General features: G+C 39.8%; 1 protein-coding gene across 1 annotated transcript in view; it reads right to left on the bottom strand.

Annotated features, from left to right (window-relative positions):
• PGM5 (phosphoglucomutase 5) overlaps positions 1–13,771 on the bottom strand; it is a gene marked incomplete at both ends in the record, with an annotated part of 190,040 nt that overhangs the window by 22,548 nt on the left and 153,721 nt on the right. The window contains one exon of the mRNA XM_080708609.1: positions 8,276–8,410. Coding sequence (XP_080564735.1) covers positions 8,276–8,410 — 135 coding nt within the window. The remainder of the gene's footprint in view (positions 1–8,275; positions 8,411–13,771) is intronic.

Genomic DNA, 13,771 nt, shown 5'->3' with positions numbered 1-13,771 from the left:
ATCTTGTTTGTTTCTTCTTTCTTTAAAAAAATAAAATAAAATAAATAAATATATATATATATATATATATATATATGTGTGTGTGTGTGTGTGTGTGTGTATGTGTGTGTGTGTATGTGTGTATGTATATATGTACATATACATACACATATACATATGATGTTCTGTATGGTATGTTATATCTAATGCTATATGTATTATATATAATCACAGAGCTAATATTTTAAGACTGAAAAGTACTTTGAGACTATCTTGCTCAGTCCTTTCTACATTTGACCATATTTACTTATTTATTTATTTATTTATTTGTGTGTGGTCTTGAGGATGGGACCCAGGTTACGCCCTTGACCTATTTTATATTTTATTTTCAAACAGCATCTCACTAAGTTGCTGAGAGCCCCACTAAGCTGCTGAGGCTAGTTCGAACCTGTGCGGGCCTCCTGTCTCAGTCTCCCGAGTGCTGGGATTACAAGTGTGCGCCACCACACCTGGTCCTTTGACCATACTTAACAATCATTTGAATCTGTGTAGTCATAGGGACTTCTAGAAAAGCACAAACCAGCTATCCTAACCGGATAGGAGCTTTCACAATGGAGAAATTATTCTAAGAGACAATCTGAATCTTCTCCAGTTCAGCTTGAGTTTATTTCCTCAAATTACATATTCATTAGCTATGGAGAACAGCTGGCCATCATTCTCCACCTCAAATTATTTTTTAAATTTCTGAAGACCTTCGGGTCATGCCTCTCTTCCGAGCAGAGCGAGCCAGAGACTCAACTTGGCCATAGTGTTTACTGCCCGAGGCTTTCACCGCGTGTTTCTTTTCTAGACTCACCCCCACTCCCATAGTTACAGATTGCAGCAATACAGATGACATTCTAGGGAGAAGAATAAAATGAAGTGTTTCCTCATGGTTTCCCTTGCATATGTGGCTATCAAATGTTCCTCTGCAGATTTTTCTTTTAAGTAAAAAAGGGTTTTGATATACATTCACCTGGGATGATTCCAAAATCATGAATGCATGCTCTCGCGCACACATATAAACACATAGTTATACATATTCATCTTGTCATGAAAATGGAATGCCTAAATAAGGGCCATTTACATGTCACTTCTGAACACCACCATGTTTCCAACTCTTTCATATCATATATATTATTTACATTCCTAATTCTATTCCTAATTCTATTCTTCAAGCTTTTGATCAATCACCCCAGATCCATTATTAACTATAATATATAACCAGTATCCAGTATGCATTTAGAATTCCTTTCTTCCTTCCTTTTTTTTTTATGTGATCCTGGGGATTGAATCAGTGTCACTCTACCAGTGAACTACGCACCTAGCCTTGTTTATTTTTTTATTTTGAACAGGGTCTTGCTTTGCTGCAGAGGCTAGCCTTGAACTTGTGATTATCCTGTTTCAGCCTCCTAAGCACTGGGACTACAGGATTGTGCTGCTGTGCTCAGATTCTAAAACATTATTGTTTTAATAATGTTTTAAATATTCATTGATAATTAAAACTAAAGGAAAACTGGTCATCTATCTACTCTTAAAGATGTAGAATGACTTAAAAAGTGCATGTGGTCGTTGCCTCCAGTTCTTGACACAGATCTCCTAAAAACTCTTGACCTCCCTGAGTGATGTACTTTTTTCAATTCTTATTTGAAACATACCTGGTTTATGCTAATGAAGCGATTCTTAGTGGCCATGCAGAGCTTAGGTTGGTGGCCAATTGCCCAAGGATCCACTCAAGTAGTCAGAGAGTTGGAACTTTCAGCTCCATCTTTTGGTCTCATGGGAGGAGAGAATGGCTGGGGACTGAGCTCAACTCCCAAGGTCCAATAATTTCATGGATCATACTTAGGTCATGAAAACTCCATGAACAACCATAAAAAACAAGGCTTAGCACACATGTCAAAGTTCTGGGAGGATGTCTTGCCTGGATGAGGCACATAAGTGCCACACTCCACCAGCCATAGCTCATCCTCTGTGTTTCTTTTCTGAATTATATTTTTTATAATAAACCAGTTATAGTGAGTTACAGATGATCTGGGTACCCCCATTTGCAGCTGGATCTGAAGTGAGACAGTCCTGTAGCACCCAGCACTTAACCTCTGGGGTCGGGCTCACTCCAAACAGTGTTAGATTGAACTGAATTGAATTGATGTGAATTGTTGGATAAATAGTTGACACAAGAGACTCAGAACATCAGTTGGTGTGAGAAGAAAAACCTTTTAATAATAATGCTGAACTAAGGCTGCAGATGTAGTGTGGGGCTCAGGCACAGAGAAGGAGAAATACTCTCGCCTCTGGACCTTAAGCATTAGTATAGACATTACGGATTTGATTATAAGAAAGACCTAGTTTGACACTTCAATTCAGAAACTATTTCATAAATCTGAATCACTCCCTCATTCAATTTCTTTGACTGCCCCAAGGAGCCATTGGAATGGTGAATAAAATAAGTAGATATATGAGAATTATCTAGAATAGAGTCTGGCACATTGCAGGTACCTTAAAAATGGCAACTTATTTAATTCAACCCCTCCATGATAGGAGGAAGCCCAGTGGTAATACCAAAGTATGCCGAATACAGAATATTTCAGTTTCGCATACATCATAATTGCTCTGAGACATTCCAAAGCAATTAATTCTCAACATTTCATAAATTTGGCAAATTTTTTATTGGATATTTACACAAATTAGGCACTATCCTGTGCACTTGGAATATAGTAAAAGACTACAAAATAAACAAGTAAGTGTATATGTTAGATAGGGAAAAGGGGTTACAAAGAAAAGTAAAGCAGGACAAAGGAGACAAGAAGTACCTGGGCATGAGGGCTATTTTATGTATGGTGGCCAGGGAAATCCTCCATGAAAAGTAAGAGGAAAGCTGTGTAGGTATTAGAAGAAAAGGCATTGCAGGCAGAGGGAACAGCCACTATACATGCAGAGTGTTCTTAGCATGTTTACAGAACAATGGCTAGAGTGGAGGAATGAAAAGAGAGGCAGGATATGAGGTCAGAGGGGAAAGGGGAATCCAGTGGGATTCTCATGGCCATGCTAAAGGTTTTGTCCCTTCTCTGAGTGGGATAGAGGGGAAAAAGATTCTAATAGAGTAGTGAGGCATTCTACCATATTTGAAAAGATAACTCTTGCTGCTGTGCTGAGAATAGATTGTGCACACATTGTGAGTTTTATTATAAGAAATACCTAGTCTGGGCTAGGTGTGTGGCACATACCTATAATCCTAATACTTGGGAGGCTGAGGCCAGCCTCAGCAACATACTAAGACTCCCAACAACCTAGAAAGACCTTGTTTCAAAACAAACAATATTTAAAAAGCTAGGGATATAGCTTGGAGGAAGAATCTCCCTGGGTTCAATTTCCAATAACACACACACACACACACACACACACACACACACACACCTAATTTGACCCTCTAATCTAGAAATTACCTGTTCCACAGGCAACTGTGGTGGTGAGTGGACAGTCAAGAGACCACTGTGGTGTCCAGAGAAGAGATCGGGGATGTAAAAATGGTGGAGGTGAGACAGGGTCAGATTCTGGATGTGTTTGGAAAGTCACACTGATAGGAGTTATTGTTGGAAGTCGAGTGCAAGGACAAGCTGTCAAGGACGGATGTGGGCTTGTGCGCTCCCCTTGAAGGGTACACTGCCATTCACTGGGATGGAGAGGACAGTGGCTCTGCTTTCCTTTTGTATTTTGGTTTTGGGGGGAGTTGTGTGAAGGACGCTGACAGGAGTTTACATTTCAAGGTGGTGATGGCTGCAAGATACACAGGTGGAGTCAAAAGGCCAAGGAGATCAAGGTCTAAAGGACACGATCAATGCACTAGAAACAGGTGCCACACATTCTACAGTTTTAAAGAATACAGAACCCTGCTGTTAGGACTTCACAGTTCATATGACTCTTTGCTATTCAGTATCTCCTGGCAGCTTGTTAGAATTGCAGAACCTCTGGCCTTCCTCAAACCTAACTCAGAACGAACTTTGGCAAGATCCCTAGGTAATTAGTGCATCATTAGTGGTTGAGAAGCTCTGTTCTCAGTCACCTGGGAAGCTTTGAAACAGCACAAGTCCCACCTCAGTGCAATGAAAGTAGACTTTCATTCTACTTTGGGAAGTGGGGCCAGTCCTGGGTGTTCTTCCAATCTCTTTAAGTAGTTCTGATGTGTAGTCTGGGTGGAGAACCACTGGTCTCTTTTCACTCCTCGCACTTTCCCTCTTACCCAGAAACCCGTATCTAAAGAGATTTGCAGTTCTACAACAAATCTCATGGTTTACTGGGGAGAGTCTCAACGTAAGTATCAGCAGTGTCTTTCTTCACTCTCAAAAGAGTTGCCATGACAAATCATATGGTTTCCTTACATTCAACAGAATGGCTCTGGGCTCTTGATTTATGTATTATTAAAGTCTAATAAGACCAGGTAGAACAAAATGGCAGATGGTCTTTGGTTTGATGAATGAACAAGTACTTAGGCATTAGTCCTTCAAATCATCTAGGTAAAGCTGATCAGAAATACATTAATTTATCAGTTACAAGGAAGGTTGGAAAGAGTCAGCCTCCTCCCAAGGATAGGGGTGTGGTGTGGTTATATTCTTCAATAAAAGTATTGAAGCCAGTGGTTGATTAGCCTTCGACGATCAGTGGTTATCCTAGTCCTTAACAAAACAGCATCCTTTTTCTTTTGGACCTTCTATTGTTCATTAGCTACTCCACCCATAGGCTTAGGGACAGGAAAAGGAAGTTAATAAAAAATTAATTTCTTTTTGAGATACTGGGGATGAAACCCAGGGGCATTCTACCTGTGAGCTACATCCCCAGCTCTATTTTTTTTTACTCCTTATTTATTTATTTATTTATTTATTTATTTTGGTGGTACTGGGGTTCCTGGAAGCCCTTCTACCTCTGGGCTACACTCCGAGACCTATTGTTTATATATTTTTATTTGGAAACAGGGTCTCTTAAGCCAGCGTGGTTGGCTTCGAACCTGCACCATCCTCCTGTCTCCGCCTCCCAAGCGCAGGGATTACAAGCATGCGCCACCACGCCCGGCTACTCCTTATTTTGAAACAAGGTCTCACAGACTTGCAAAGGGCCTTGCTAAGTAGCTGAGGCTGTCGCAAATCACGATCCTCCAGTGTCCACCTCCAGAATTCTGGGATTACAAGCGTGCGCCACCATGCCCAGTCATAAAAAATTAATTCTGCAGCCCTGCTAATAAGTTGGATAAGGAAAGAAGAGAGAAACAATCATTCTGTTCCTGGTTACCTTTGAATTTAAACACTTCTGGAATACCCCATTTTCCAAATCCTTACCAACTGGCTGGTGAGCTAACTGAAGGCCCACTTGATCTCCATAAAAATCTGTAGTAAAATTAATCTTGAATTTTTAAAACCATGTAACCTTCCAGCAATAGGCCTTTGGACACTTACCATCCTGATTTATCTCTGCCATAGAGAGAGAACAAAGCAAACACCTTATCTTCAGGTCCCTCCTGCCTTTACCATTTATAAGTAAATATGGGTAAAAGACTTTTTATGTAGGTAAAAAGATTTTACATTAACATAAAACAAACAGTATAATCACTTATAAAAATAAACAAATGGAAAATCTACATGGAGGAGACTCATGTAGTTGAATCACTAGCATAGTTATAAATACCTCTGCAGGGTAACAGGAACAAATACTTAAAACATGATCTGTGCACGTATGTTGTCTGGAAAGAAACAACCCATGTTCAAAATCCAACGGCCAGATGCTAATAAGCCAGCTGAAAGGAATTATCTGCCTTCTTATAAAATAACTTGAATGTAGATGGTCATTGGTTTGGGGTGGGTAAAACATTAAACCCTATGGGTTGAGTTGGAGTAAGATTATCAATGAAATCTCTGCAGATTGGAGAATTACTTTAATGGGTGTCTGTGTGTACACAGGCATGGGGGACGGGGGCAGGGTGAGTATTTGTCCTCTGCTTTCTGGGATGCAAATAAGAACAAGCTGAAAAGGTAGAAAGGGTTCTCTCTGCAGCTGAGAAAGCAACACTAACAGGTCTTTTCTGGCTAGGCCCTGGATTAGTAATAACACCAGCAGCTTGAGAATATGTTTTATCTTTAATCTCTGTTAACCAAAAGCTTTTCCCTCCAGAGCTTTGGGAAGGCAGAAGTAGGTGGTCCTATAAAGCTAAATATTTTTTTTTGGTGGTACTGGGGTTCTTGGAAACCCTTCTATCTCTGGGCTACACTCCCAGACCTATTTTATACTTTTTTAATATTTGGAAACAGGGTCTCTTAAGCCAGCGCGGTTGGCTTTGAACCTGCGTGATTCTCCTGTCTCCGCCTCCCAAGCGCAGGGATTACAAGCCTGCGCCACCACGCCCGGCTATAAAGCCACATTTACGAGGAACCCCAAAATTATAAGGGCCAAACTAGAGCTGATCAGTGATTACCATAGGCTGGCCTGCTGGGGGAATCTTCTTCCCTTTCCTTGGGTGTTTAGATTTCTTTTAAAATTTTACTCTATATTCTACTTGGCTAAAATATATTATATAATAGAGCTTAAGTTGGTGAGTCACTGATGTATGCTATTTTAACAAGAAGTCCTATTTTAATGTAATATTTTTAGCTAGATCATGTGCTAAGTACTCTGAAGCCCAACTAGTTAGGTCTGGGAGAAGTCTTAGTTGTGATTAAAAAGCCAGGGACTGTCAGTGATCAGAAGAGTCCATTAGTGAAGAGATTCCTAAACATCCATATTGGAAAACTCTTTAAGTCAACAACATAGAATATATGTAAGCACTGGAGATTAAAACAAGCACTATCTATGTTTTCTTTACTTGTACAACCTTCTAAAAACAGGCCTACAGAGGGTTTGGCTTCAAAGGAAGCCTTATAAAAAGCACCACTTTATTTTTATGGCCCACCTCAGAGAGGCTCCTCTGTATACTGGATTGTTCCACACAGGCATAATGGCCTGGACTCAGGGAGGAAGGTAAATAATAATAAGCAAGTATCATAACCACTTACCCTGTGCAAATAGGGTAAAGAATGTTGAGAAAAAATAGCCCCAAGTCAGAATGAGTCAGAGCAAGGGAGGCCAGGAATATCATTCCTCACCCTGGACGTAGCTCTGGACATCCAGGCCTTGCTTTAATCTCCTTTCCCAACATGGGATGGAGAGGAGAGCTTTATTCGGAAAGAGAGGGTAAGCCTCTATCTAGTTCTTGCATGATTCGGTACTATCTTGGGCGAAATGTACTCACTAACAAATTATTTGGCAAAGCATGGCTGCTCCCCTGCATGGGAAGCCTGTGACCCTGAGAGGAGGAGCCAAGGGCTGAATGCAGGCCACGTGATCTGCCCTCTCGTGCTCCCCACGATCCTGAGAACAGCTCAAGATCTTCCCCATCTGGGATGATCCCTCTATTCCCCATCTGGGATTATTTCTGCTCTAGACAGATCTTTTGGTGATAGGAACAGGTGTAAGGATCCATATAGCACCATTATTATCAAAGTCCTGGAGATTCTCCAAGGAAAAATACCATGAAAAATAAACTAAATGGGAAAGAAGGAAAAGCCTCCCTACTGTCTGAATGTGTCCGTGGCAAATTCTGAACATATCTGCAATGAAAAGTAATATGTCTCTGTTGCAGATGTTCCTACTCAAGGAATCATTTTGTTAAAGACTCTGCAAAACCCAGGTTGAAGTAGAGACCAAGGAGGCATGTTTTCCAGCAGTGTAGCACAGTGTGCCTACCATCTGGTGGTTTTTTTTTCTGGTAGTAATCAGGGTGGTCTGCTTTAGAAACTATGGGAGTGGGAGGCGTGTATGGTTGAGCTATCTATGATTGCTGCAACAGTCTCAGAGAAGAAGCTCAGAGTTGCATCTATTTTGGTATCTCAGGGTTATGGTCCAACCTAGAGTTTTCCAAACCCATGGAAATTCATAACTTACATGAGCAGAGTCTGGCTCTGAGGAGGTCAACTAGTTTGACTCGAACTCAAAATTTTCTTAAGTTTCTATATTAAGTGTCTTTTCTTAATATCACTCATAATAAACTGGATAACAATCAAAGGAGGCAAGTTAGTTGGGAAATTCTGGTCGGAACTCATACATGCTCCAGGGCAGGATTTTTTGTTAGTTGAAGCTGACAATATGCCATTTTGTTGAAGGCCCACGGGAGCTCTCTAAATTTTCTAGGAATGGTGAGACACATAGTGCGGAGAGTGCAGCTCTGCTTTCATACCTGTGGCTCCTGGTCGTGACCGCTGGGATCTCTCTCGTAGCTCTCTGCGTACAGTCTGATGGTGGCCCGCACACCACTGGAGGAACTGAGCCTGAAGATGAGCCGGGACGCATCCGAGAAAATGATCCTCAGGCCCTGAGACCACGGGCATCGAAAACAAATCAGTGAAGAAGATAATTAGCCATTTAATAACTCCTACCTGCTGTGAAAATAAGCATGGGTCCATGATCTAAAAACCATCAGGGTTTTGACAATCTATAATTGGTCTTGGATTCTTGCCCAGGTAGGATAGTATGGTAAGCCTAGAAGCTACTTTGGGCCACCCATTTGTCTCTTTGTTCTATTTCTAGTGCTTTGTGGTTAATGCTGGCAGAGGGTTAGGACCAAATCTGTGAACAGATGTTCAAGTTCCTTTGGTCCAGTGATGTGAGAATTAGAATAAAGCAGAGGTAACAAAGATAGGATGATACTGAACAAATGTTCAAGAGCCAAAGTTTGTCTGTTATTAATCTTCTGGATGCAACGGGGGCAAGTAATTTATCTATTACAGTAAGAAAAATTACCCATGATAAGGTTTTCCCACATGATACTAACCTTGGTTTCAAGTTCATCTCTTTGGTTTGTTCCCCCTTATTCCCATATTCTGTGGTAGCAGTGAGATCCCAAAATGAAATGCTTAGGGCTTAAGCCTCAGCTGGGCTCTGAGGGTAGCCAAGTACATCCTCACCCTCCTGGCTCTCTTCTTCCTTCTCACCTGTAAGTCCTGGCCATCAGGGAAAGGTGGGGACAGAACTGTGGCCACATCTACCACTGCTGCCCAAGATTAATTCATTTTTTTGGCTCAGATGTCCTTACTACATATTTTTTTCTCATTCATGGAAGAGATATTTTAACTGACCACAAGATCATATTTTGACTTCTGCTAAAAGGAATTTGTTTTTCTAAGCCAACTGATAAAGTAATTGCTGTCTGTAATTATGATGGCAAGGGAAAGAGGAAGAAGGAAAAGGTAACAAAATGTTTGGTGACTTGCTACTTCTTAAAAAGTAGATATTACAGGTGACTTTGATGTCAGTCATTTCTCCTTGAGATTTATTTGGCTTCTAATCCTGGTTGTTAAGGATAAGCCATTACTGGGTGCTGGGAAAACTAGCTATCCATATGTAGAAGAATGAAACTGGACCCTAATCTCTCACCTGGCATAAGAGTCAACTCAGGATGGATCAAAGACCTAGAAAGTAGATCAGAAATTTTCAAAATACTAAAGGAAAACATAGGACCAACTCTCCACATATAGGCAATGGTAGAGATTTCTTCAATAAGATCCCCAAAGCTCGGGGGGAAAAAATCTGAGAATCAATAAATAGAAAATCTTCAAACTAAAATCTTCTGCATAGTAAAGGAAATAGTCAAGAGTCTGAAGAAAGAAAATAGGAAAAAAAAATTCCACCTATTCTTCTGCTAGAGGACTAATATCTAGAATATACAAAGAACTTACAAACTGAACACTAAAAATAATCCAAGCAAAATATGGGCAATTGAACTGAGTAGACACTCCTCAAATGAAGAAATACACAATTCATAATTGCCAGACTATGGAACCAGTTGAAGTATCCATCAACACATGAATGGTTTACAAAATTATGGGATATTTACACAATGAAAATTTATTCAGCCATAAGGAAGAACAAAATTATGTTACTTTCAGGGAAATGAATGGAACTGGAAAATATTATGCTAAGTGAGATTAGTTAACCACAGAATGTGAAAAGTTAGATGTTTTCTCTCATATGTGGAAGCTAAGGAGAAATTGGGACATAGGAGAGGCTCCAAACAGAGGAGGTGAAACCTTAGTGGGGTGAGGGAGGGGACCTCACTGAAGGAGGTGGGAGAGTGGAGGTAGACTTGAAGAAAGAAGCGCTTCAATGGACATAATGTATGTACACACATTTATCAATGCCAATCAGTGTCATGCACATGCATGGACAGGAGGGGAGGGGAGGTAGTGGGGTGAGAGCTGGAGGAGGGCTCAATGAGTGCTGTGTGAATATATGCCTCTACTACCCTGAACTTCATCACAATGTATGATTACAATGCATGATTACAATGCACCCATTAAAAGGAAGAAATAAGCTGGGTTGGTACACACTTGTAATCCCAGCATTTGGGAGGCTGAGACAGGAGGATTGCAGTTTGCAGACAGCTACTTAGGCCCTTTGCAACTCAGTGAGACCTTGTTTTAAAATAAAGAATACAAAATAGGACTGAGGGTGTAGCTCAGAGGCAGAATGCCCCTGGGTTCCATCCCCAGTACTGCAAAAAAGGGAAGAGATATATAAAAATATAAACAAATACATGACAAAATAATCAGCATCATTAGCAATCAAAGAAATGCAAATTAAAACGACACTGAGATTCCATCTATCTCCAATTGAAATGGCAATCATCAAGTATACAAACAATAATAAATGCTGGAGAGGATGTAGTAGAAAAGGAACACTTACATATTGTTGGTGGGATTACAAATTAGTAAGCTAAACTGGAGGTCAGAATGGAGGTTCTTCAAAAGACTAGAAGTGGGACCACAGTATAACACAGCTATACCACTCCACAGTATCTTTCCAGAGGAATTAAAGTTCAAATACTATAGTGATACAGACATAGAAGAACTTACAGTAGCCAAGTTATACAACTAACATAGGAGTCTGTCAAGTGAATGAATAAAGAAAACGTATATAAACACAATGGAGTCTCACTCAGCCATAAAGAAGAACAAAGTTATGTCATTTGCAGGAAAATGGACTGACACTGGAGAACATCACCCTAAGTGAGATCAGTCAAATTCAGGAAAAAAAGCCACATGTTTTATCTCATATGTAGAAGCTAGAGAGAAACTAGGAAAGAAAAAAAGATTTCATAAGAAGGGGGAGAGAGGCTAATAGAGAAGAGGAGGGAAACTGGGCTAAGGAGGAGGGGAAGGAAAGGGAGGTTTGGGGAAAAAAGCCAACCAAATAATGTTATATGCATATATGAATGTATCATTATGAGTCTTACTATGATGTGCAATACCAATAAAAATTAATTGAACAAACCATTATTAATTATATCAAACCTGCTGCATAAATCTCACTGTCAATTTCTTGCCCTCAAATAAATCTGGTGATATCTTGATGTTGGGGGGGGGCAAACTATGATTCCATCTGAATGGTTTTCTGCTTTTCTAAGTTTTATAGGCATATTTTGTTCCAATCTCCAAACAAAAAGCTTTTGTTTCTCTTAGAGTAGTTCAACAGAAACAAAACATCTCCTTTTCTGGCAACCAACTGCTCTTCCTGGCTCTGCAAACAAAATGGTATTACCCAGGATTCATTCATTGGGCAAACATTTTAGAGTGGCCTTTATGGATTAAATCCTGGGCTAAGTCCTAGGCATGCGACGATAAAGGCAAAGTGTTAGTTATTCTGTTACAATAATCAGAAATGTTTTTAAACTACTTTTTGCTGCTAGAGAGGTGAATAATCAATGAGATTTCAAATGAAGCTAGTGAACTAATCATCTATGATCCAGAAAGCATCATACACCAAATTATGTTAAATGAGCAATAAAATCCCAAAGGTTCTACAATTGTGTTCATAGTGATGTATCTGTAAAAACATTTTTTGGTGCATTATGATTGCACATAATAGTGAGATTTATAGTGATACATTCATATATGCATATAACATTATTTGGCCTCTGCTCTTATTTATGTTCAAGCTTAAATTCCCATTGTGATTATAATATGGAAGTCATCAGCATGTAACTCATTGCTCAGGACTATGGCTCATCCGTAAACTGGTTAAAGCAATTCGAAAGCTACGGTCTTAAAAACCTGTTGTTGCAGATTCCAAGTAACCTGGAGATGCCTCTTCTGATGATCTCCCATAAACATTTCTTTGAAGGTATTTCCATTATCCAGCTGACCAGGCGGTTAGTTTTGGCCAGTGAGAAGTATTTAAGAATTCAGGTCATAACAAACCATCAGTGTATTATCTGCTCATAACACCCTTTTCACAATGAAATCATGCTGTTTTTTTCCCCTGAAGGTAACCATAATATCTTATGGTTATACTACATGCTATAACCATAGAGGATTGTTAGAATCTACATATAGTAGGCAGGAATAGATTTTGCACTTGAAAAAAAGAAAGGAGTGAATAGCATATATCAGCCTACTAGAAATAATTTACCATCTTCTCTCTTTCCTGGTTAGCCAAATATGAGACCTTAGTTGAGAATGCATGCTGTTTGGGAGACCATGCCAGGTGAGGAACATCACAATCTCCTAGGCATGTAAAACAAGTCTTTTTAGACCAGTGGATTTCTGTGCTGCATCAATCCCAGATCCATGGCTGGTGAGTTCCATTTTGTTATGTGAATATTGGAGTGGTCTGCTTTGAGATTTGCATGTTCCCTAGCTGAGCCTAATCATGGATGTGCAGCCCCAACACGAGCTATGCTCTTTCCAGCAGGAATCACCACTTGCTATCTATTAAACTGTGAGACCAAAGTCACCATTCACCAAGACTTGTCAAGCTTCTGTTTCTTCATTTCAACAAAAGAACACCAATTATAGGTTTTGTTTTTATCTTTTAAGTCATGCCAGGGGTTGAAAATATTTTACCTATAAATGGAATTTGACCTGCCATCCATTTTTATAAGTCAAGTTTTATTGAGATTCAACCCTTCCCATTTATTTGTATGTTGCCTATGGCTGTCTTGCCGCTACAGTGGCAGACATGAATCGCTGTTGCAGAGCAACCATCTGGTCTACAAGGCCTAAATGACCTCTCTATTCCTTTACAGAAATCCTTTGCTGACCCCTGGTGTACACTACTACATAGTCCATAGCATGGAATACTTACCCTTTAACCCTATTCCAGACAATAGAAAATATAACCATCTGCCTTATCAAAATCTCAATAGAGGAAAATTGTGTTTATGAAGCATATCATCAAGGTGCCCATCCCTGTATGTCTCAGATGTTCTATCTCCTAGTCACAGATTCGTCTGGACTATATTTGACCCCAGTCAACTTCTGACCACCAAATCCTGACAGAAATGGTTTAAGTTGCATTTCAGTTTCTTATTTTCATGATTACGCGTATTAAAAGACTCTGTCTTATAAAATCCACTCTTGTAGTCACTAAAGAAACAGTGTTAGAGACTATGTAGCTCCATATAACACATTTTCTCAAGAGCCAAGTGTTAGGAAAGCCTTTCCTTCCCCAAGGAACTGGCCTTCCTTTTCTTTCAGACAATAAGCACTTTGTAACTAACCATATTTCCCTTTTCAATATGGCTGCCAGGACATTTAATGCCAAGTTTGAGGTTCAGTCCAAGTTGTTCCTTATGACTTGCATAACTATGAATTATTTTTCTTCTCCTATTCTTGACTCTCTAATTTATATATTCCCTAGTCTTGATTTCTGTTTCTTATTTATATTCTAACAACAT

This window comes from Muscardinus avellanarius (genome assembly GCF_963383645.1).
Source record: "Muscardinus avellanarius genome assembly, chromosome: 13".
In the NCBI taxonomy this organism is placed as follows: Eukaryota; Metazoa; Chordata; class Mammalia; order Rodentia; family Gliridae; genus Muscardinus; species Muscardinus avellanarius.
This window is presented reverse-complemented; position numbering and strand designations above follow the sequence as displayed.